The 22,906-nt window shown below is 47.7% G+C and overlaps 3 protein-coding genes across 5 annotated transcripts; 2 read left to right on the forward strand and 1 right to left on the reverse strand.

Annotated features, from left to right (window-relative positions):
• The first annotated feature begins 72 nt into the window (after positions 1 to 72).
• On the forward strand, positions 73 to 1,058 carry LOC108140416 (protein takeout). Its single transcript, XM_017263136.2, has 3 exons — positions 73 to 158; positions 216 to 699; positions 767 to 1,058. The coding sequence occupies exons 1-3, from the start codon at positions 89 to 91 to the stop codon at positions 975 to 977; spliced, it is 765 nt and encodes a 254-aa protein (XP_017118625.1). The 5' UTR covers positions 73 to 88; the 3' UTR covers positions 978 to 1,058.
• A 284-nt stretch (positions 1,059 to 1,342) lies between these two features.
• Positions 1,343 to 2,038, reverse strand: LOC108140353. Its single transcript, XM_017263047.1, has one exon. The coding sequence runs from the start codon at positions 2,036 to 2,038 to the stop codon at positions 1,343 to 1,345; it is 696 nt and encodes a 231-aa protein (XP_017118536.1).
• Positions 2,039 to 3,701: 1,663 nt separating this feature from the next.
• On the forward strand, positions 3,702 to 22,671 carry LOC108140604 (dynein beta chain, ciliary). 3 transcript variants are annotated; one of them, XM_017263515.2, is made up of 31 exons: positions 3,702 to 4,510; positions 5,399 to 5,551; positions 5,607 to 5,818; positions 5,880 to 6,121; positions 6,191 to 6,473; positions 6,535 to 6,800; positions 6,858 to 7,309; positions 7,496 to 9,072; positions 9,303 to 9,575; positions 9,840 to 9,869; positions 10,007 to 10,948; positions 11,069 to 12,115; positions 12,309 to 13,021; positions 13,251 to 13,603; positions 13,678 to 14,501; positions 14,738 to 15,099; positions 15,154 to 15,310; positions 15,378 to 15,497; positions 15,738 to 15,828; positions 15,916 to 17,054; positions 17,124 to 17,293; positions 17,358 to 17,855; positions 17,917 to 18,427; positions 18,485 to 18,655; positions 18,717 to 19,033; positions 19,093 to 19,507; positions 19,722 to 20,102; positions 20,294 to 20,914; positions 20,977 to 21,125; positions 21,889 to 22,021; positions 22,243 to 22,671. In XM_017263515.2, exons 1-31 carry the CDS (start codon positions 3,787 to 3,789, stop codon positions 22,405 to 22,407), a joined length of 13,491 nt encoding a protein of 4,496 aa, XP_017119004.1. In that variant the 5' UTR covers positions 3,702 to 3,786; the 3' UTR covers positions 22,408 to 22,671. The 3 variants fall into 3 exon arrangements, with proteins under 3 accessions (XP_017119004.1, XP_017119005.1, XP_017119006.1); XM_017263516.2 differs by lacking the exon at positions 9,840 to 9,869; XM_017263517.1 differs by lacking the exons at positions 18,485 to 18,655; positions 18,717 to 19,033; positions 19,093 to 19,507; ... (3 more) ...; positions 21,889 to 22,021; positions 22,243 to 22,671 and having other exon boundaries at positions 17,919 to 18,077.
• Positions 22,672 to 22,906: the final 235 nt, after the last annotated feature.

Here is a 22,906-nt window from a genome sequence, read left to right on the forward strand (position 1 = left end):
AGAGCAGGTTCTAAGTATTTGAGTTGAATTTATTGTAGCGTGACCGAAGCGTTTATTGTTTTATAGTCAGTTAAATTACGCCACTGCAATGAACAAGTTGTACTCGCTGCTTTGGGTGTGTTGCTGTATCCTAGTTATAATCTCGGGAACATACTTACGTGCGTAGTTTTTCAGTGCCAAGTTGATCTGCTTTTCACTGAGCCCATCAATTCCAGCTGAAGACGTTGAACAGTGCCACTACGGAGACTCCACCTGTATGATTAGGTCTATCAATGCGTTGATCAAGCGCTATCCCAAGGGCATTCCGGATATTGGCCTACCGCCGTTGGACACCTACTACTTTCCCAACTCTTCAATTCTGGAATCACCGCATCGCGGGCCCATCTGGATGGACATTCGAGTGCGGGACAATATGTTCAAGGGTTTCAATAACGCTACAATAATCCAAGTGGAGGGATTTCTACGTGAGCCCAACCAGAAGCAGATTGTGCTGTCAGCTCGCCTGCCACGAATCCTCCAAGACGCCACCTACGACATGGAGGGCAGGTTCCTCCTCTTCGCCTTCAACACCACCGGCCGCCTGTCGTCCGACTTCCAAAACATCCGCATCTCCCTGACCATCAAGACGTTGGTGGAGTACAGAAATGGCAAGCGCTATCTGAAGATTTACAGCCTAAAGCCCACCTTGGACTTGGATCGGTGAGTGGATGGCGCCCAGGCAGGATTCCCATTCGCAGACTCCCAGAGTAACCCATTCAATTTGTAGCTGGATCATCTGGTTAGATGGCCTGTATAAGGAAAACATGGACGTGTCAATTTTCATGAACAAGCTGATCAACGACAACTGGGTGGAGATCTGGAATGAGCTGCAGCCCGGCTTAATCCAATTATTCACCAAAGCGTTTACTGTCCTTTTGAACAAGGTCTTTGAGAACGTTGCCTACGACGACATGTTTCTCTCTGATTTTGACATATGATTGGGGCAGTAGCATTACATTATGATTATAACAAAACAAGAAAGCTTATTTCGGCAAACCGAAGGTTATATACCCTTGCAGCTGTTACAAAAATAAAATATTCCCAAGGACTACTGTATTTCGATTTTTAAGAGTTATTAAATTGTTTAGCAAATTAAAAACGTATTTCTAAATTATTTATCTATTACTATATCTTGTATATTTAAAAATAATTATTTGCAAGGGTATAAAACAGGTTATCAGCCAAGACAAACTGAAACTAAACTAAGATATTATAATTTATTTTAAGAGTTTTGGTAGTCGATTTGTTTTATAGTTTCAGTTCGATGCAAAGCTTGCTCAGGTACCAGACAATAAATTTGCATTTAATTAGATTTTCCCTTGCCGAGGTTGTGGAACTCCCCGTCGTCCTGCAGTTCGTCGTAGAAGATGTGATCGTTGTAGGTCTCATCGCGATGGTACATGTGCTGGTGACCCTTGGAACGGCTGCCGCGCTTGAACTTTCGATGGTCGGCGGCCAGTTTGAGGAGCTTCTGGCGCTTGTGGGGGCGTCCCAGGTACTGTAGCGGACTGACCACCTCTTCCCCCGCTACTTTTGGGACAGCCCGATCGGAAGCCTTGATGAGTGGATACTTGTGATCATTATGCTGGCGTTTGCGTCGCTTGAGGCTGCGTCTCCTGGCCGGCGGTCCCAGTGGACGCAACACTATCCGGAATGGCACCATGTGGAAGCGCTTCTTGGGCTGTGGCTTCTTCTTCTTCCACAGTCCCCTGTACTGGTCCACCACTCTGCAGGTTTGCATGTCCTGCGGCTTGGGTATGCCCTCATCCAGCTTCGGGGGACACTGCAGCACATAGTAGAGATCCTTTACCTGGCCGCCCCTAAAATTGGTGATCTCCTGTGATTGTGAGTTGAAATCCGTATTCGTATCCGTATCCGAGGCGTGGGAGTAAAGTAGCTGGGCGGCCGGCACCTTGTAGTAGGCAAACATGTTGCGCTCCACCACGATGGCAAGGCTCAGCTGCTGGATTAGACCCAGTCCCAATGCCAACTGCCACATGGTTGCCAATCAACTGGTTGTGGCTAACGACTCTGGATTTGGTTTATAAGCTTATTGATTTTCAGGCATGGCTGGCTGCTTGCATAAATGTGGTGCGGTTTTGGTTTTGGGGCCTGGAGTTCAGTGAACCAACACCCAAAGCACGAGACACATTCCACGACCTAGGCCTTGTCCAATCTCCTCTGGAAATGGGAAAACTTTTACAGTCGGAAGTCATGCAATTATCTGTTGCTTTTCGGCCTTGGTTATGCACCGTGTTGCTAGCGTGGCAACAAGTGTCTTGATTTGTTTACGGCCACGTGTTGATGGCGCCTGCGCTTTTAGCTTCCATAAAAAGGGGTGAGAGATTATAGCAAGTGCGAATGATAAACGTGGACTCGGTTACCTGAGGAATTTCCCCAGACCAACTGTTGCGATTCGAATGCAACAGTTCTTGGCGTGCAAGGTAATCATTTAGCTTTGCAAATCTTAATCACTTGCGGACACGTGTTTGATAGACTTTTTCGGGTTTTTCGCGTGCTTGGTGTGTTGCATGTTGCAGATTCCAACAGTTTGCCTATAAATTCTGACATTTAATTGACCATTTATTGGTGCTAAATGGGCTGTAAAATATAGGGTACAAGTGCATATTGGTCATACTTTGGCCAAAACTTTGGGAAATAGGTTTTAATACATGCTAAACAAAATTGAAGCCATGAATAAATGTGGTTATTCAATTTAACCGAGAGTAAAATATTTTGTAAACAAGTTAACAGGGAAAGCCCATTCTTATATTTGCAATTGATAATGACAATATGCAGTGAAAAATTCATGTACATCTTCCGAATATATCAAACTCTACTCTAATATTAATTGAATAATTTTCACCTATTCTGGCTAATCAGTTAGCACACAATCAATTAATGGTAAGTGTGCAAATCGAATAAACTTAATCTGTAAATGGCGTGTTGTTCGCCATTTAAACGGAAATTAAGCGCAACAAATGGCCTCGGACTTGGCAACCAACCTGGCAACGTGCTTTATGGCACAGGGGAAATAACAGACAGTGGTAACAGGCCACAAAAGGATTCGACGGACAAAATCAACAACTCCTTAGCAACGGGTCCTGCCACGATCACTTTGGCACCTGAATGTGCGTGTCAGGTTGGAGTGCTTTGGCCAGCGGAAATAACAACCCATTCAGTCGCTTACCAGCAGCCGAGGTAAGCAGTCGCAATTGAAATAAGGAAAACTAGTGAAAGTTCTTTAAACGAAATTAAAATTAAATATATATTATATGAAAAACATTTAAAATGAATTAAATTTTAATAAATTCATTGATAATGACAATGTGCCTAATGAATTTAACCGGATACTAATACTCTGTGTTGGTTTTGACACAAAATATTGAGAGCTATAACTTTTGGTGGGTTATGTAACTAGTGAAAATTGTGAAAAAGGTTACATAACACTTGAAGGAAGTAGTTTAAGTTAAAAATGAAAATTAAAAACATTTAATTTTAAACAATCAAAAAAAAAAAAATTTCATAATGTTCCAAAAAACTCAGTGATTTGCAATTTTGTATCGATTTTATATACCTAGTTGTTAGTGGTAACAAGGTCAACCAAACACTAAGATATGCATGTGCACCTCCTTCCCATAGCAAACAACAGATAGCAGCAACAACCAGACAACAACTGCAACACCAAAGCAACCACCGCACCCAAAAGCACCACCACCACCGTCACCCACCAGCGAGTGGGTCGCGATGGAGCCATCCACCAGCGCCGAGGCCGCTGCTGCAGCGGCGGCTGGTGGTCCGGATCCACGACTGGAGCTGATGGGCTCCTTCGTCATCAAATCGCTGAAACTCAAGCCGGAGAAGTGGACGCGCGTCATCACGGTGGAGGAGCACAAGGGCATTATCAAAGAGTTCCTGGACAGGAACACCCCAGTTGTGCTGATTATCATCCTCACCCCGGCTGCCCAGCTGGTTCCCTCGACCACCTTCCCGCTGTCGCAGCTGAAGAGCAAGGGTGTGTACTTCATCAAGCGCTATGCCTTGCCCATTCCTCGCGAGGATTGCGGCAACTTCATCATCTACGGGGACTTGGCCACACGCACCATTGACCAACTGTCCGCCCTGGTCGAGGAGGTGCTCGTGCCACTGCTGTCCAACGAGGACAACTACCGCAGCTGGCCCATCATGGTGGCCCAGGATGTGCAGAAGCATGTGCACAGCCTCAAGAGCACCGTGCACCAGGTGAAGGGTCAGGTCAGCGGGGAGACCATCTTGGCCATGCCCGTGGGCGTGGAGAAGATCGTAAAGGCGGCCAAGGAGCTGGTCGAGACGGAGCAGTGTCAGTTCGATCTGTACCTGAAGAGCGCCATCGAGGGCGTCGTCATCAAGTGGGCCACCCAGATCCACGAGGTCATCAAGGAGAGTCCCTCGAACGCCTTCGCCAATGGCCAGAATCCCACTCCGCACACGGGTGAGTGGGCGGTGCCATGTGTGCCGGTTTATTTTTTGGCTCCCGCCCTCCATTTATTATTTATTGATAAAATTCAAGACTCCCCTTATATCCTAGCAACCCCGAAATTTGCATGTTCGTACTCGTCCAAAAAGTTTTGTCTTTCTTTATTATCTGTTCGCGAATGACATTCCTCAGCGTGCATGCAATATTTATAATGTTATGACTACGAGTATGGGACCAAAGGGTTTTTTGGCTTTTGTTACGCGTTCACATTTGACATTGACAATTGCGTTGATGGGTGGATAGAATGGCGGAAGCAAAAGGTCTGATTTGCCTAAATTATCTGCGAATTTTACGATTTTACGAATGACATTCATTCTTAACTGAGACCGAAAATATATTATGTATATAGAATAACAGAAAAGAAATCCGCAGAATATTTAACAAAGTCCTAAATGGTTTTGCAATCTGAATTACAAAAGACACAAATTCTGAATTCTAATTTGAGATTGTATTCAAGTTTGGCTTTTTTTATTAAATTAAAAAAAAACATAATTGATATATAGATAAGTTAATTGTTCTTTGAGCAATTGTGCAATAAGTAACGATTATCTGAGCTTTATACAAATTTAAAATTACGAGTATTTCTGTTTCATATAAACACAAATATCAAATATCTATTTTTTTTGGAACTTTTTTCAACAAGGCTCGGTCGTTTCAAATGATGTTGATAGAATACAATTATAGATTCAAAGCTAAATTTTGTATGTAGTTATTATTAAATTTATTCCAAATAGCTTTTTGTAAATAACACTTTCGCGAGCCCTATCATTTAATTCTCCTAATTCGCTTAATTACTTTTAAAAATTGGCAATCAAGAATGTCTTATCTTACATCCCCTACCAGAATTTACATTTTGGAACAATCGCCTCAAGAATCTGTCATTCATATACGACCAACTGCGCAACGAGCGCATTCGTGCCATGGCCCTGATACTGGAGTACTCGATGAGTGCCTACCATCCGTGCTTTCAGACCCTCTTCAAGAACGTCGTTACGGGTGAGTGTCGTGCCGCTAAATGTGAATTTTGCATGTCAATATACGATTTCCGTAGCACTGGCGGAGGCAAAGGACATAACACTCTATCTGAACCCACTGAAGCGCCCACTCCAGCACCTGGAGGAGATTGATTTCGCCGAATGCAAGCCGCTGCTCATTCCGTTCATGAACACTGTGGGCATTCTATGGGGCAATTCGCGTTACTATTGCCAGTCGTCGAAAATAACAGTGCTGCTGCAGGAAATATGCAACTTGATTGTGCATCAGGTTGGGAAAAAAGAAGGGGGGAAGTGGGGGACAGACATCTGATATATTTGATCGATTTCAGGCCAAGCGGTATTTGGATCCCTCTTCCATATTCCACAGCGACATCGATGAGGCCATGCAACGGCTCACGTTATCCATTCAGATTCTTAAGTTCTTTCGGGAGTTATTCGACTACTATAAGGAACGACTGGCCACGTTCTTCACGGAACCCGAGGAGCGGCCTCCGATTTTATGGACTTTTCATCCAAATTCAGTTTTCAAGCGCTTTAATGCCTTCCTCGAACGTCTCACAACCATTCAGTGGTAAGTTTTGTAGATAAATTCTCAGAATAGTTCTAAGATAGCTACCACTAATATTTGGCCCCCACCAAGGTTCTTCTTTACTGTGATTGAATTCCTGAAATTAGAGAAAGTCGAAATCGGTGGGCTGCGGGGTCGTCAGCTCAGCACACGCATCACAGATGTCTACGTGGAGTTCAACCAGTACTTCACGGCCTTTGCCTCGAAGAGCTACGACGTCCTCGATCCCGATGACCATGAGTTTGATGAGGACTTCAGGGGCTTTCAGACCCGCATTCTCGAGTTGGACATGAAGCTGGCGGCCATTTTGTGCCAGGCCTTTGATGATTGCCATAACCTGGAGAGTATTTTCAAGGTATAAATTGGGGAATTCTACATGTCTACCATATTTAACTAATTTAATTTTGAAATACCAGCTTATTAGCATTGTGGGTAGCGTACTCGATCGACCCAAGATCAAGGAGGAGTTTACCCAGCGTTATGCTGAAATCGTACGCATGCTGGATGATGAAATGACGATCTGCGAGTCCATCTACGATAAGCAAATGGAATTGAAAAAGGTGGGAGACAATCTGTATCCCAACTACAACTGTCCACCTGTGGCCGCCTTTATTCGCTGGTGCCATCAGCTGGAGACGCGTATCACGGCCCCGGTCAAGCACTTCAAGGCCTTGCAGCATGAGTAAGTTTTAGATACCTATAAATACTTCAAAGTATTTTAATATTTAACTGGGTGCAGGATTACCAAGTCGGAGAAATCACTGGAAATCGTAGAGCGCTACGAGGTCCTCATGGTCAAACTGGGATCCTGTAAAACCCAGTTCTTCGACGACTGGGCCAAGCAGCTTGACGGACAAATCGAGGAGAACCTGAAGAAATCCCTGATAGCCCGCGATCGTCGCCACAATTCGCTGATCCTGAACTTCAGTGCCGCTCTGTTCTCCATTCTGAGGGAGGTGCACTACATGCAGCAGATGAAGATCGAAGGCATTCCCCAAATAGCCATTGAGTTTGCCGAAAAGAGCGACGTCTTTCGATCCTATACCCTGAACCTGGAGAAGACAATCGATTGGTACAACAGCATCCAAGAAGGCAGCTCGCCAGTGGAACTCAGGCTGATCGAACCCGAGATAAAAATGATTGATGATCTGGTTGAGATCGGCGTGAATCAGCTCGTTTGGAATTCGTCAGGTTCGTCTGCTCAGTCAAATGAATATTGAAAACTGAATAGACTTGACATCAAGTCAACAGGTCAAAACACATTAAATCAAGTTTCGCAAAACTTAATGGAATAAACTTATCTTGTTTTAGATATACTTTAGAGCATGCATTAAGCCTTTTCTAAGTCACTTGTTATTTTGTCAATACCTCTTTTAGATATTCTGAGCTACCTGGATAAGCTGCGAAAGCCCGTGGCCGCTCTTCAGAATCGCATGGACCACACGCAGGGAAACCTTCGCCATATTCGCAAAATCATGGGCGTTTGGGCCAAGCAGCCGCTTTTCGAGAGGCGGGACTGCAAAAAGGACAGTGTGCTGTCGATAGACGAACGCCCAGATCGAACGGCCAAGCGCTATGCCGAGATCCAGTCGGCCTCAGTAGAGATCCACAAGCTGCTGCAGGACAACATGCTGCAGTTTGATATGGAGCGCAAACAGGACGATGCAGTGTGGCTGAGTTACGTAGACTTCGTCGACAACATTGTGTATGAGAACATCTTGAAGACGGTGGGCGTGAGCGTGGGCTACCTAGCGGAGAACATGGATCCGGAGAACAACTATGCTCCACTCTTTGAGTCGCGCTTGGAGCTCGTTGAGCCCAATCTGGTGTTTGTACCCTCGCTGGATCCCGAGGATCCGATGGGATTTAACAACATGCTGATAGAGCTGATGCGGGACATCATGAAAATGGGGTCGTTGATCAAACGCCTGAAGCCCAAGGAAAAACGCAACTATGTGGAGATGATCAAGGAGAACCAGGACATTATCGACATGCGCCGCGAGATTCTAAATGGGGTTGACCTTGTCATGGAGGAGGCCTCTCGTTTCTGCCGCCAGTTCGAGCGGTACTCCTACCTCTGGCTTGATGATCGCGAGGAATGCATGGAGTACTTCCTCGAGTACGGACGCATGCTGGATCCCGATGAAATTGAGCTGATCCAGATCAACGATCCCAGTCAGCCGCCACCGCAGCCCTGCAAGCCGACTATCGAGGCGTTCAGGGAGCAGATCGACAACTACGAGTCGCTGTTCAACGAGATCGAGGACATTGGACCCTTTCAGGTGTTCAGTTCGTGGTTCCAGGTGGACGTACGCCCCTTCCGCCAGGCCCTGCTCAACACAGTGTGCAAGTGGGGCAACATGTTCAAGGAGCATCTGGTGACCAACGTCACCTCCAGCCTGATGAATCTCAGCCACTTTATTCGCAAGGCTGACGAGGGTCTGCTGCAGACAGTGAAGGAAAAGGACTACGAGGGACTGGTCAGCATTATGGCATACCTGATGCAGGTGAAGGAACGGGCGGCCAAGACAGACGAGATGTTCGAGCCCATGCAGGAGACCATTCAACTACTCAAATTTTACGACATGGACATTCCCGAGGAGGTGAACGTGCTGCTGCAGGAGTTGCCGGAGCAATGGGCCAACACCAAGAAGATCGCCAGCACCGTGAAGCAGCAGGTGTCGCCACTGCAGGCCACCGAGGTGGTCAGCATCCGGAACAAGATCGCCCTCTTCGAGACGCACATCCAGCTCTTCCGCGAGGTGTTCAAGACGTACAACTTCTTCCGGTTCGATTGTCACAAGCCCTACCTGCTGATGGACCGCATCAACGACGACATGTTCCTTTGCGAGAGCGAGATGCGGGACATTCAGGAGTCCGGCAGCCTGTTTGAAGTCAATATCCCGGAGTTCAAGGTTCTGAAGCAGTGCCGCAAGGAGCTGCGCATGCTCAAGGTACCCCCACTTTCTATAAACTCACCAATCTCCAATTTCTTCCCTTTTATCTACCCCTTTGTCTGTGCATGTTTAATCTACTACTCGTACCAAATTTATGCATGCCACATGTGGAACTTTGAGCCTTTTCTTTTTTCCTCCGCAAGCGATTTACTAACTCTAATCCTAATCAATATCATTATCTGTACTAATCCCCCCGCTTGTTCCAATAACTCTTTGACATCGCTCAGCAACTTTGGGACTACGTCAACATTGTGGCCACCTGCATCGACGATTGGAAGACAACGCCCTGGCGCAAGGTGGATGTGGAGAACATGGACATAGAGTGCAAGAAGTTCGCCAAGGACATCCGCCTGTTGGACAAGGAGATGCGACCGTGGGACACCTTCATCAACCTGGAGTCGACGGTCAAGAACATGCTGACCTCGCTCCGAGCCGTCGGGGAGCTGCAGAATCCGGCCATTCGGGAGCGTCACTGGAACCAGCTGATGAACTCCACCAAGGTCTATTTTGTGCTTTCCTTTCCAACGATTCTTTTGTTTTAGGCTATTATAGCCCAAATCCCAGCTATTTGGCCTGATGTATATAATCCGTGTAAATCTCTCTCCACTCCCCCAGCACCCGAGCTCCCCAATCGGAGGCTCTTTTGTATAGCAATAACGTTTTAATCGCTTTTCTTTCCCAAACTCGTTTCGTTTCCGCTTGTTATCCGGGATTTTGTGCCCGGCCCAAACTGTACAGTTCTTGTAAATACCATTTCATTGCAGAGTCTGGCCGCCCTGCCCAAGGAAGTGACCGTAAGTGGCTTGGCCGAGGCCAGCGTATGAACCCAGTCCAGTAGAACCCTAGTCGTATTCGTAGTTCCACCGTAGTTGATAACACTGCACCCCATTAATCGCCCGATTTGTAGTACTTAAAGGGAATATCTTTGTAGGTCAAGTTTATCATGGATCACGAAACGACGCTGGCCGAACTTTTGGGCCTGAATCTGCACGAGTGCGAGGAGGAGGTGAAGAACATCGTGGACAAGGCCGTCAAGGAAATGTCCATGGAGAAGATCCTGCGCGATCTGAACACAACGTGGACGGCAATGGAATTCGACCATGAGCTGCATCCGCGCACTGGCTGTAACCTCCTGAAGGCATCGGAAGAACTCATAGAGACGCTTGAAGATAATCAGGTTTGCCTACAGAATCTAATAACATCCAAGTACATCGCCCATTTCCTCGAAGAAGTGTCCACTTGGCAGAACAAGCTAATGATCGCCGATCAAGTGATAACCGTATGGTTTGAGGTGCAACGCACTTGGACCCATCTCGAGAGTATCTTCATGAGTTCGGAAGACATACGCAAACAGCTTCCCGTCGATTCGGATCGATTCGATAATATCGACTCGGAGTTCCGCGTCCTCATGGATGAGATGTCCGTCTCGTCGAATGTGGTGGCGTCCACCAATCGTCCCGGTCTAATCGAACGCTTGGAGCATTTGCAGAAGGAGCTTACGCTATGCGAAAAGGCATTGGCAGAGTATTTGGAAACGAAACGCTTGGCTTTTCCTCGCTTCTACTTTGTGTCCTCGGCCGATCTGCTGGACGTGTTGAGCAACGGCATCCAGCCGGAAATGGTCACCAAGCACCTGACCAAGCTCTTTGACTCGATAGCCCGGCTCAGGTTCAACCGCGATGAGTCCGGCGAGATCAATACAGCGTCGGGAATGTACGCCAAGGACGGTGAGTACGTGGAGTTCAACGAGTTGGCCAGCATTCGGGGACCTGTAGAGGCCTGGCTAAACCGCATCCAGGCGGCGATGCGTGCCAGTCTACGGCACTACGTCATGGAGGCGGTGATTGCCTACGAGGAAAAGCAGCGGGAACAAGTAAGTCTCAACTACTCACTATGACTATGACTTTATTTGTTTGTATATGCATCTTAGCCCTTTTGCGTTTCTTTAGTTCCTAACACAAACAAACTAATATAAGTATTCTTTTTTTATCAGTGGTTATTCGACTACCCTGCCCAGGTGTCCCTCTGCGGATCACAGATCTGGTGGTCTACGGAGGTAAACATCGCCTTCAGCCGGTTGGAGGAGGGCTATGATAATGCCATCAAGGACTACTACAAGAAACAGATATCGCAGCTCAGTTTGCTTATAACGCTTCTGCTGGGTGAGCTTAGCAAAGGCGATCGTCAGAAGATAATGACGATATGCACCATTGATGTGCACTCTAGAGATGTGGTCGCCAAGATGATTCAGGCCAAATTGGATTCGGGCTCCGCGTTTATGTGGCAATCGCAGTTGAGACATCGCTTCGACGATGTGGAGAAGGACTGTTTTGCCAATATTTGCGATGCCGAGTTCCAGTATTGTCACGAATACTTGGGCAATACGCCACGCCTGGTCATAACGCCGCTCACAGATCGTTGTTATATTACCTTGACCCAATCCCTTCACCTGGTGATGGGGGGAGCTCCAGCTGGGCCGGCCGGAACCGGAAAAACCGAAACCACCAAGGACTTGGGACGAGCCATCGGCATCTCGGTCTACGTCTTTAACTGTTCCGAGCAGATGGACTACCAGTCCTGCGGCAATATCTACAAGGGCCTGGCCCAAACGGGCGCCTGGGGCTGCTTCGACGAATTCAACCGCATCACCGTGGAGGTGCTATCGGTGGTGGCCGTTCAGGTGAAGTCTGTTCAGGATGCGATCCGGGACAAGAAGGACAAGTTCAACTTCATGGGCGAGATGATCAGCTGTGTGCCCACGGTGGGCATTTTTATCACCATGAATCCGGGCTACGCGGGCCGCACTGAGCTGCCGGAAAATTTAAAAGCCCTCTTCCGGCCCTGTGCCATGGTCGTGCCCGACTTTGAGCTCATCTGCGAGATTATGCTGGTGGCCGAGGGCTTCCAGGATGCGCGAGTCCTGGCCCGCAAGTTCATCACCCTGTACACGCTTTGCAAGGAGCTACTCTCCAAGCAGGACCACTACGATTGGGGCCTTCGGGCCATTAAATCAGTGCTCGTGGTGGCGGGATCACTCAAGGTGAGATAATAGCTTGTTTTCCTTTCCTAAAAGCTTTGACCAAGCTTTTCAACTCTGAAGATTTAAATTGACTATCTTTTAAAGTCGCGTCTTAGATTTACCACAAGGCGACACTTGTCCTTAAGTTCTCTAAACTAATCATTTACTTAGTAAAATGATCGCAAAACTAAGCCAAACTTTTATTTCTTTTCAGCGAGGTGATCCCGGCCGTCCGGAGGAGGAGGTGCTGATGCGCGCCCTCCGAGACTTTAACATACCGAAAATCATTACGGACGACATGCCGGTGTTCATGGGGCTGATCAGCGACCTGTTTCCCGCCCTGGATGTGCCCCGCAAACGTGATCAGGATTTTGAACGCACCGTAAAACAAGCGGCCTCCGATCTCCTACTACAACCAGAAGACAATTTCATACTGAAGGTAGTGCAGCTGGAGGAGCTGTTGGAGGTACGTCACTCCGTGTTCATCGTTGGCAATGCGGGCACCGGGAAGACCCAGGTGTGGAAGACGCTGCTGCGCACCTACCAGAACATCAAGCGGAAGCCGATTTTCAATGACTTGAATCCGAAAGCTGTGACCAATGATGAACTTTTCGGCATTATCAACCCGGCGACACGCGAGTGGAAAGACGGCCTGTTCTCGGTGCTGATGCGGGATCAGGCAAACATAACGGGCGATCAACCAAAGTGGATCGTGCTCGACGGCGACATCGATCCCATGTGGATCGAGAGCCTCAATACCGTGATGGACGACAACAAAGTCCTGACTTTGGCCAGCAACGAGCGCATTGCGTTGACGCCTTCGATGCGTTTGCTCTTCGAGATCTCCAACCTGAGAACAGCAACGCCGGCAACCGTATCCAGGGCTGGCATCCTGTACATTAACCCCCAGGACTTGGGTTGGAATCCGTGAGTATTGCTGCTAGTGAGGGTACAGATATTTTAGGGCTTTTCTAAATCTGATCTTCATATCATTTTCTCAATTATTCGAAACTGCCACTATTATAACTTATGTTCTCGTTTTGCATTCCTCTCAAAATAGGTGCAATCGGAACTGATCCTATTTGAAACACTTAAAATGCTCAGACCTATTGCTTTCTAGTCCACGATATGTTCACTAACCGATTTGGTTTTTCAGCTATGTAACCAGTTGGGTTGAAACGCGAAAAATTCCAGCCGAAAAGTCCAATTTGGTCATGTTATTCGATAAGTACATACCGCCTTCATTGGAAACGATTCGCGTGCGTTTCAAGAAGATCACGCCTGTCGCCGAAATGGCACACATCCAAATGCTGTGCCATCTCCTAAACTGTTTTCTAATACCAGCGAACACGCCTGCCGACTGCCCAAAAGAATGGCACGAACTGTACTTTGTTTTTGCCTGTATTTGGGCCTTCGGGTCGGCCATGTTCCAGGATCAAGCCATTGACTACCGCGTGGAGTTCAGCAAATGGTGGGTAAATGAGTTCAAAACTGTTAAGTTCCCGCCAGGTGAGTGCCGCCCCCCGACTATTTTGCCTAACCCATGAGCTTTACGAATCATATCCCACTGCTCGCTTAAAAAGGTGGAACAGTTTTCGACTACTTCCTGGACAGCGAGACGAAGACCTTTGTGTCGTGGACCGAAAAGATACCGAAGTTCGAGCTGGACTCGGACCTGCCGCTGCAGGCTGTCATCGTGCACACCTCCGAGTCGATACGCCTGCGTTTTTTCCTAGATCTCCTGATGGATAAGAAGCACCCGGTGATGCTAGTGGGGAATGCCGGCTGCGGCAAGACCGTACTGGTGAACGAGAAGCTTCAATCGCTTTCTGAGAATTACGCTGTCACTACAATACCATTCAATTACTACACCACGTCCGAAATGTTGCAAAAGATCCTCGAGAAGCCGCTGGAGAAGAAGGCGGGTCGCAACTACGGACCGCCCGGCAACAAGCTGCTCTGCTACTTCGTGGACGACATCAACATGCCGGAGGTGGACGCCTACGGCACGGTCCAGCCACACACGCTGATGCGGCAGCACCTGGACTACGGCCACTGGTACGATCGGAATAAGCTCACGCTGAAGGACATCCACAACTGTCAGTACGTGGCCTGCATGAACCCCACCTCCGGCAGCTTCACGATCAATCCGCGCCTGCAGCGCCACTTCTGCGTCCTGGCCGTGAGTTTCCCCGGCCCCGAGTCCATCACGGTCATGTACTCGGCCATCCTGGCGCAGCACTTCGCCAACGCGGAGCAGAAGTTCACGCCGATCGTGACGCGGATGACGCCCAACATTGTGGCCGCCACGATCGCACTGCACAACAAGTGCCTGCAGGTGTTCCTGCCCACGGCGATCAAGTCGCACTACATATTCAATTTGCGCGACATCAGCAATGTATTTCAGGTGAATTCCAGCATAGATTTATGGACATAGATTATGGGACAGTTTAAGTTATTTTTAAATTTCTCTATCTACAGAACTACAGTCAATTCAAAACTTAAAACTGTTTTTTCTTTTTTTTTTACAATTTAAAACGTGTAACTAGAGAAAAATGTTGACTATAACTAAGAGTCTTTATTTTTTTTAAGTGTTTTATACTTTTACTCCCCAAAGATTAATCAGTCCCAATCTGTTTTCAGGGATTGCTGTTCAGTTCGACAGAGTGCTTGACGGGTTCCACAGATCTTATACGCTTGTGGCAACACGAGACACAGAGGGTGTACTCGGATAAGCTAACCGACGATAAGGACATCGATAGCTTTACCAAAATGCAGCATGACATTGTCAAGAAGTCGTTCGAAGAAATTGACGAATCCGTTATATTCGACAAGCCGAATATCTACTGTCATTTCGCTGGAGGAATTGGTGATCCTAAGTACATGCCCATCAAGGGTTGGCCTGAGCTTCACAAACTCCTTCAGGAAGCAATGTCATCGTATAATGATCTAGTCGCTGCCATGAATCTGGTGCTTTTCGAGGATGCGATGATGCACGTGTGCAGGTGGGTGTCCCCCAAATGAATGTTACTTCCAGATGCAAAATGGGTTCTTTTCAGGATCAATCGCATATTAGAATCACCGCGTGGCAGCGCCTTATTGGTTGGTGTTGGTGGCAGCGGGAAACAATCTCTAGCGCGCTTGGCAGCATTCATATCCAGCTTGGAGGTCGTGCAGATACAGTTGAAGAAGGGCTATGGAGTCAATGACTTGAAGGTTTTTCCATTTTTCAGTAGCTTTAGTTTATTTAAGGAGTCCAATAATCTGATTTTACCTTTTGCAGAATGAATTTTCAGGACTTTACCTAAAGGCCGGTCTCAAAAATGTGGGCATAATGTTCCTCATGACGGATGCCCAAATCCCAAGCGAGGATTTTCTTGTCTTAATTAACGACATGTTAGCGGTAAGTGAATGTTTTTAGATATTTCCTTTGAAGGTTTTTGAACGACTGTTACAAAATTGTTGTCATTTGTTTTGCTTTAGAAAAATAATTAGATATCTAAATTATTTAGCATATTCACAAAGCGTTAATGTAACATTTTAACAATGCTTTAGCAACTACAGTATCATTGACTGTCTCGAATCTTAATCATATTTTGTTCCTACTTTACATTTAATTCATTCTTTCTTGATAAATCGACAGACTGGCGAAATCCCAGACTTGTTTCCGGACGACGAGATCGAAAACATAATAGCTGGCGTTCGTAATGAGGTCAAGGGTGCGGGACTAAATGGTATGTTCTTGTTAAATTGGTTTTCCTTTATGGTAATACATAGATCATTTTACATAAAATAAATTCCCGATAAATCAACAAATCAAGATACGCGAGAAAACTGCTGGAAATTCTTCATCGACCGTGTGCGCAAGCAGCTGAAGATAGTTCTGTGCTTTTCGCCAGTGGGTTCAACACTGCGTGTTCGGTCGAGAAAATTCCCCGCCATTATTAATGCCACATCGATCAATTGGTTCCACGAATGGCCTCAGGAAGCGCTGATCTCGGTGGCCATGAACTTTCTCGCCCAGAACAAGGTGCTGCCGGAGAGCCACCGCGATTCTGTGGCCAAGTTCATGGCCTACGTCCACACGTCTGTGAACACCACGTCGAAGGTCTACTTGCAGAACGAGAGGCGCTACAACTACACCACCCCGAAGAGTTACCTGGAGCAGATTAACCTCTACATCAAACTGCTCAACCACAAGCACGAGGACCTGCAGAGCAAGATCGAGCGCCTGGAGAACGGCCTGGAGAAGCTGCGATCCACGGCCCTCCAGGTGGCTGACCTGAAGGTGAAGCTCGCCGTCCAGGAGATCGAGCTGAAGGAGAAGAACGAGGCGGCCGACGCCCTCATCGAGATTGTGGGCATCGAGACGGAGAAGGTGCAAACGGAGAAAGCCGTGGCCGACGAGGAGGAAATGAAGGTTGCTTTGATAGCCGACGAAGTCAGCAAGAAGCAGCGCGACTGCGAGGAGGATCTCCTCAAGGCGGAGCCAGCCCTGATGGCCGCCCAGGACGCCCTCAACACGCTGAACAAGGCCAATCTCACCGAGCTGAAGAGCTTCGGTTCGCCGCCGGGTGCCGTTACCAATGTGACCGCCGCCGTGATGGTGCTGCTATCCCAGGGCGGCAAGGTGCCCAAGGACCGCTCCTGGAAGGCGGCAAAAATCGCCATGGCCAAGGTGGACACGTTCCTGGACTCGCTGATCAACTACGACAAGGAGAACATCCACCCGGAGATCACCAAGGCCATCCAACCCTATCTCAAGGACCCGGAGTTCGAGCCCGAGTTCGTCCGCTCCAAGTCGGGCGCGGCGGCTGGCCTGTGCGCCTGGGTCATCAATATCATCAAATTCTACGAGGTCTACTGCGACGTGGAGCCCAAGCGCAAGGCTCTGGCGGCGGCCAATGCAGAACTGGCCGCCGCCCAGGACAAACTGGCTGGCATCAAGCGGAAAGTGATGGTAAGTATTGTTTTAATCAGTAAAATTAATATGGAGGACCTCATTGAACACTATTCCTCTCCTTCATAGGGCCTCGAGGAGCAGCTGGCCAAGCTGACGGCGGACTTTGAGAAGGCCACCGCGGACAAGTTGCGGTGCCAACAGGAGGCAGATGCTACCCAAGCCACCATTGCGCTGGCCAATCGCCTGGTGGGCGGACTGGCCAGTGAGAACGTTCGCTGGGCCGAAGCTGTCAACAAGTGGGTACCCTAGACACTTCAACAATAGCTATCCCACTAAGTACCTCTGGTGTCTTTCCAACAGCTTCGTCAAGCAGGGCATTACCTTACCCGGCGATATTCTACTCATTACCGCCTTTATTTCCTATGTTGGCTGTTTTACGAAGGGATTCCGCATCGACCTTCTACTCAAGATGTGGACGCCCTTTTTGAAGAGCATTGATCCGCCCATACCCACAACCGAGAATCTCGATCCCCTATCGCTGCTGACCGACGACACCACCATCGCCGTGTGGACGAATGAGGGTCTCCCCAGTGACCGCATGTCCATTGAGAATGCCACGATCCTGTCCAACTCGGATCGTTGGCCGCTGATGATCGATCCCCAGCTGCAGGGAGTCAAGTGGATCAAGCAAAAGTACGGCGAGGAGCTGAAGGTGATTCGGCTGGGTCAGCGTAGCTATCTGGACATTATCGAGAAGTCCATCAACGCGGGCTGCAACGTGCTGATCGAGAACATCGATGAGAACTTGGACCCAGTGTTGGACTCTCTGCTGGGTCGAAATCTGATCAAGAAGGGGAAGTAAGTGCGGGGGGGTTGTGTGCTAATATTCCAAGCATAATTCTGTATAATTACCCCGCAGAGCCATCAAAATCGGGGACAAGGAGATCGAATACAACTCCAACTTCCGCCTGATCCTGCACACCAAACTAGCTAATCCGCACTACAAGCCTGAGATGCAAGCACAAACCACACTTATCAACTTTACCGTGACTCGCGATGGCCTCGAAGATCAACTGCTGGCGGAAGTGGTGAAAGCCGAGCGTCCCGATCTGGAGGAGCTCAAAGCTGATCTCACCAAGCAACAGAACGACTTTAAGATTATGCTGAAGAAACTGGAAGACGATCTGCTGTCGCGCCTATCGTCGGCGGGTGAGAATATTTTAGGTGACACGGCGCTGGTTGAGAACCTGGAGACCACGAAAAGCACGGCCTCGGAGATCGAGCAAAAGGTGGCCGAGGCGAAGATAACCTCCAAGGAGATCGACAAGGCCCGTGAATACTACAGACCAGCGGCGGCCAGAGCCAGCCTCCTTTACTTCATTCTCAACGAACTAAACACTATCAATCCGATCTATCAGTTTTCTCTGAAGGTGGGCAAATACATTGTTTTGAACAAGATCAGTGAATATTAATACTTTTGCTCACAGGCTTTTAGTGTAGTGTTCCAAAAGGCCATAGCCAAGGCTGAACCTGGCGAAACTTTGGATTTGCGAGTGTCCAATCTGATCGATTGTATTACGTATTCGGTGTTTCAGTATACTTCGCGTGGTCTTTTCGAATGCGACAAGCTGATCTTCGCCTCGCAAATGACATTTCAGGCAAGCCGATCCCCTTTGCCATTCTAGCTTTGTTTAACAAATTTTGTTTGATCCTCGGCAGATTCTACTCATGAACGAGGAGGTTACATCGGCGGAACTGGACTTCTTGCTCCGCTTCCCGATCAAGCCACATGTGACAAGTCCTGTGGACTTTCTGACCAATCAATCGTGGGGCGGAATATGCAGTCTAGCGTCCAAAGATGAATTCAGGAACTTGGACCGCGACATCGAGACCTCCTCGAAGCGCTGGAAGAAACTGGTCGAGTCGGAGCTGCCGGAGAAGGAGAAGTTCCCGCAGGAATGGAAGAACAAGACAGCTCTGCAAAGACTGTGCATGATCAGGGCCTTGAGACCGGATCGTATGACCTACGCTTTGGCGTGAGTAACTTCTCAGATTATATCTCATAAGTATATTTGTATAAGTAACTTTCAAACAGGGACTTCATTGAAGAGAAGCTTGGATCCAAATACGTGGAGAGTCGCGCCATGGAGTTCGCCAAGTCCTACGAGGAGGCCAGTCCCTCCACCCCAATATTCTTTATCCTCTCGCCAGGTGTAAATCCCCTCAAGGACGTGGAGGCGTTGGGCAAACAAATGGGCTTCAGCATGGATCTGGGTAATTTCCATAATGTGTCTTTGGGACAGGGCCAGGAAGCCATTGCAGAGGCCGCCATGGACACGGCGGCCAAGCATGGTCACTGGGTGGTGCTGCAGAACATCCATCTGGTGCGGAAGTGGCTGCCAGTGCTGGAGAAGAAGCTGGAGTACTACGCCGAGGACTCGCATCCGGACTACCGCATGTTCCTGAGTGCAGAGCCAGCCTCGACGCCCTCGGCTCACATAATACCACAGGTATAATAAACAATTCATTGTTTCAAAAATAAAGAATAAGGTCGTAATTATAAAAATACGTAATTTGGAATATGAGTCAAAATACTTTTTCCCTTCAAAAAGTTATTAAAATAATTATTCAAGATTACTTAAATATTTTTGTTATCTTTTTTGTTGCTTTAAGAGAAGTTGTTATTGTAGTTAAAACTCATTAATAATTTACAATCTATTTTAGGGCATCTTGGAGTCATCGATTAAGATCACCAACGAGCCTCCTACTGGAATGTTGGCCAATCTGCACAAGGCACTGGACAACTTCACCCAGGAAACGCTGGAAATGTCGGGCAAGGAGGCAGAGTTCAAGGCCATCCTATTCTCCCTCTGCTATTTCCATGCGGTGGTCGCGGAGCGGAGGAAGTTCGGTCCTCAGGGATGGAACAAGATCTATCCCTTCAATGTGGGCGATTTAAACATAAGTGTGTCGGTGCTGTACAATTATCTGGAGGCCAATGCCAAGGTCCCGTGGGAGGATCTGCGCTACCTTTTCGGCGAGATCATGTACGGTGGTCACATCACGGACGATTGGGATCGACGACTGTGCATCACCTACTTGGAGGTTGGTTTAACTTAAGTATAAGAAATAAGAAGCTTAAATAAGGGAATACCAATTTAATTTTGATTGTGGTATCAGGCAATTATTTCCTTAACAAATTCAAAATCATTTTAAAGTCAAAGCATTATATTTATTTTCACTGCTGCTTGTCAATGCTGAACTTAAACCATTTGTTTCTGCTCCCCCCATTTTAGGAGTACATGCAGCCTGATTTGGTGGACGGCGAGCTCTTTCTGGCGCCCTCATTTCCGGCACCGCCCAACACGGACTACCTGGGCTATCACACCTACGTGGACGAGATGATGCCGGCGGAGTCGCCCTATCTGTATGGGCTGCATCCCAACGCGGAGATTGGATTCCTCACCACCCGGGCGGAGAACATCTTCCGCACGGTGTTCGAGATGCAGCCGCGCGATGCCGGAGCGGGCGGAGGGGCGACGGTGACCCGCGAGGACAAGGTCAAACAGATCGTCGATGAGATCATCGAGAAGCTGCCCGAGGAGTTCAACATGGTCGAGATCATGAACAAGGTGGAGGAGCGCACGCCGTATGTGATAGTGGCCTTTCAGGAGTGCGAGCGCATGAACTTCCTCACCAGCGAGATGAAGCGCAGCCTGAAGGAGTTGGACTTGGGCTTAAAGGGTGAATTAACCATTACGTCGGACATGGAGGTGCTGGAAAATTCGCTGTTTTTGGATCAAGTGCCGCCCATTTGGACGCAGCGTGCGTATCCTTCGCTCTTGGGTCTCAACAATTGGTTCATCGATCTGTGCCTGCGCCTGCGCGAATTGGAGACCTGGTCCACCGATTTTGTGGTGAGTGTCTCGTAACGAATATCTTCTCAATAGGTAACCGAAAACCAACCCTGCATTTGCAGCTACCCTCTTGCGTCTGGTTGGCTGGGTTCTTCAACCCGCAATCTCTGCTCACGGCGATCATGCAGAGCACTGCCCGTAGAAATGATCTGCCGCTGGACAAGATGTGTCTCCAGTGTGACGTGACCAAGAAGCAGAAGGAGGAATTTACGTGAGTAGTGCTCGCAATGTTCAATTGACTTTTGATGTGACCCCTTCCCGGGAATGTTTACACTTCCATAAGCAAATGTTGTTTTGCATCGATCTCCGATTCGCGACTGTCACAGATTCCAAGAATAGGAAATTATTGTTTTTTTGTAACAAGCGTATGGTTAGTAAACAACTTAAGTCATTTATCTTGACTCGATAGCAATTCTTAATTCCGTAAGCAACAAACAGTCATTTTAAAGCTTATGAGAATGCAGTGACCATACTGATGGGTGGGAAAAGTATACCCAAATATTTCGAATTAACTTTCTAGCGCTTGTTTGGAAAGATAATCCCATGCTCCGCCTGGTCTTATCTGGCCTTAGCCCCCAGAACTCTTCCCTCCGTCGCATAATGTAATGTTGTGACATGTAATCAACGCTTCGTGCCAGCGACCGGCTTGTAGTCGGTCTATAAATAGCCACAATGCTATTTCATAAGAGCTAATTTTAAACCAGCACTGGAATATAAATATGTGGGACTGACTTATTAATAGCCGGCAATTTACAATTGTCTATTTACTGACGAGCCGATTGCTTATTAAGTGGCGCCCCGCCAGCCACGTTTCACATGGCGTCGCTACCGGGCAAACAATGGAGTAACGCGGCTCCGGCGCGTCGTCTCCCCGGCATTAATATGTACTTTTGCATGGCGATTAGTCCGCCCCTCTAATTGCATTGGGCCATAGCTATCCACGAGCGATTTCTAACCAGATCTCGTAATTACAGGACGGCACCGCGCGACGGCTGCTGCGTGCATGGGATCTTCATGGAGGGCGCCAGGTGGGACATCCAGCAGGGCATCATCATGGAGTCGCGCCTCAAAGAGCTCTACCCCTCGATGCCGGTGATCAATATTCGGGTGAGTTTGTAATGCAAATCGGGCAATGCTAAAATGCTAAAATCGGTGAATTGGCGAATCGGCAAATCGTCAAACCAAACCGAACCGAACCGACGAATCGAGAACGGATCTGTGGCGTCTCAGTGCTGGCGCATGTTGGCATAAATTCGAAAACTAGATTCCACTCTATTATTCCACTTAATGCGATTCCGATTTCATATAACCTCGTCTATGTACTGCAGGCAATCACCCAAGATAAGCAAGACCTGAGGAACATGTACGAGTGTCCGGTCTACAAGACCCGCACTCGAGGCCCCACCACCTATGTGTCCAACTTGAATCTGAAGACCAAAGACAAGCCGGGCAAATGGATTCTGGCGGGCGTAGCCCTCCTATTGCAGACCTAATTTAGTTGCCCAAACCTAGAATTATTCGAATTACCTAACCAAGTGCTAATTTCAGCTAATTTCGTAGAAGTTTTCTAGTCCGTAGCTCACCACCTAGAAAGACATCTCTTTAGAACAATAATAGATCTAAGCTAAACCAATGTAACAAGTTTTCTCGTAGTTTTCAAGTTTGACTTTAGATTTGTTCCTTATAAAGCACTTTATTTCGTAATAAAACACCTCCTAAGTAGACTTGCCTTAGGCGCACTAGCATAAAACCGAAAAGAGAAGCTGAATTTGTTTTGCCTGGTAAGGGAATTATCGGTGGTCAAATTGAGGTCTTCATTTATTAAGGTAAGAATGCTGTTTATCACTTTGATTGTGACTTATTTATTTTTTTACCAAGGAATTGTTTACATTTGGTAGGTAATACCCCATGGAAACCACCGTCATTTGGCCGGCAATTGATAATTATTGAGCTGTGAGATAATCGTCCGACGTCGCAGCCGATAAGTCAGAA

The sequence above is a fragment of the Drosophila elegans genome, unplaced genomic scaffold, assembly GCF_018152505.1.
Source record: "Drosophila elegans isolate 14027-0461.03 unplaced genomic scaffold, ASM1815250v1 contig_476, whole genome shotgun sequence".
Taxonomy (NCBI): Eukaryota; Metazoa; Arthropoda; class Insecta; order Diptera; family Drosophilidae; genus Drosophila; species Drosophila elegans.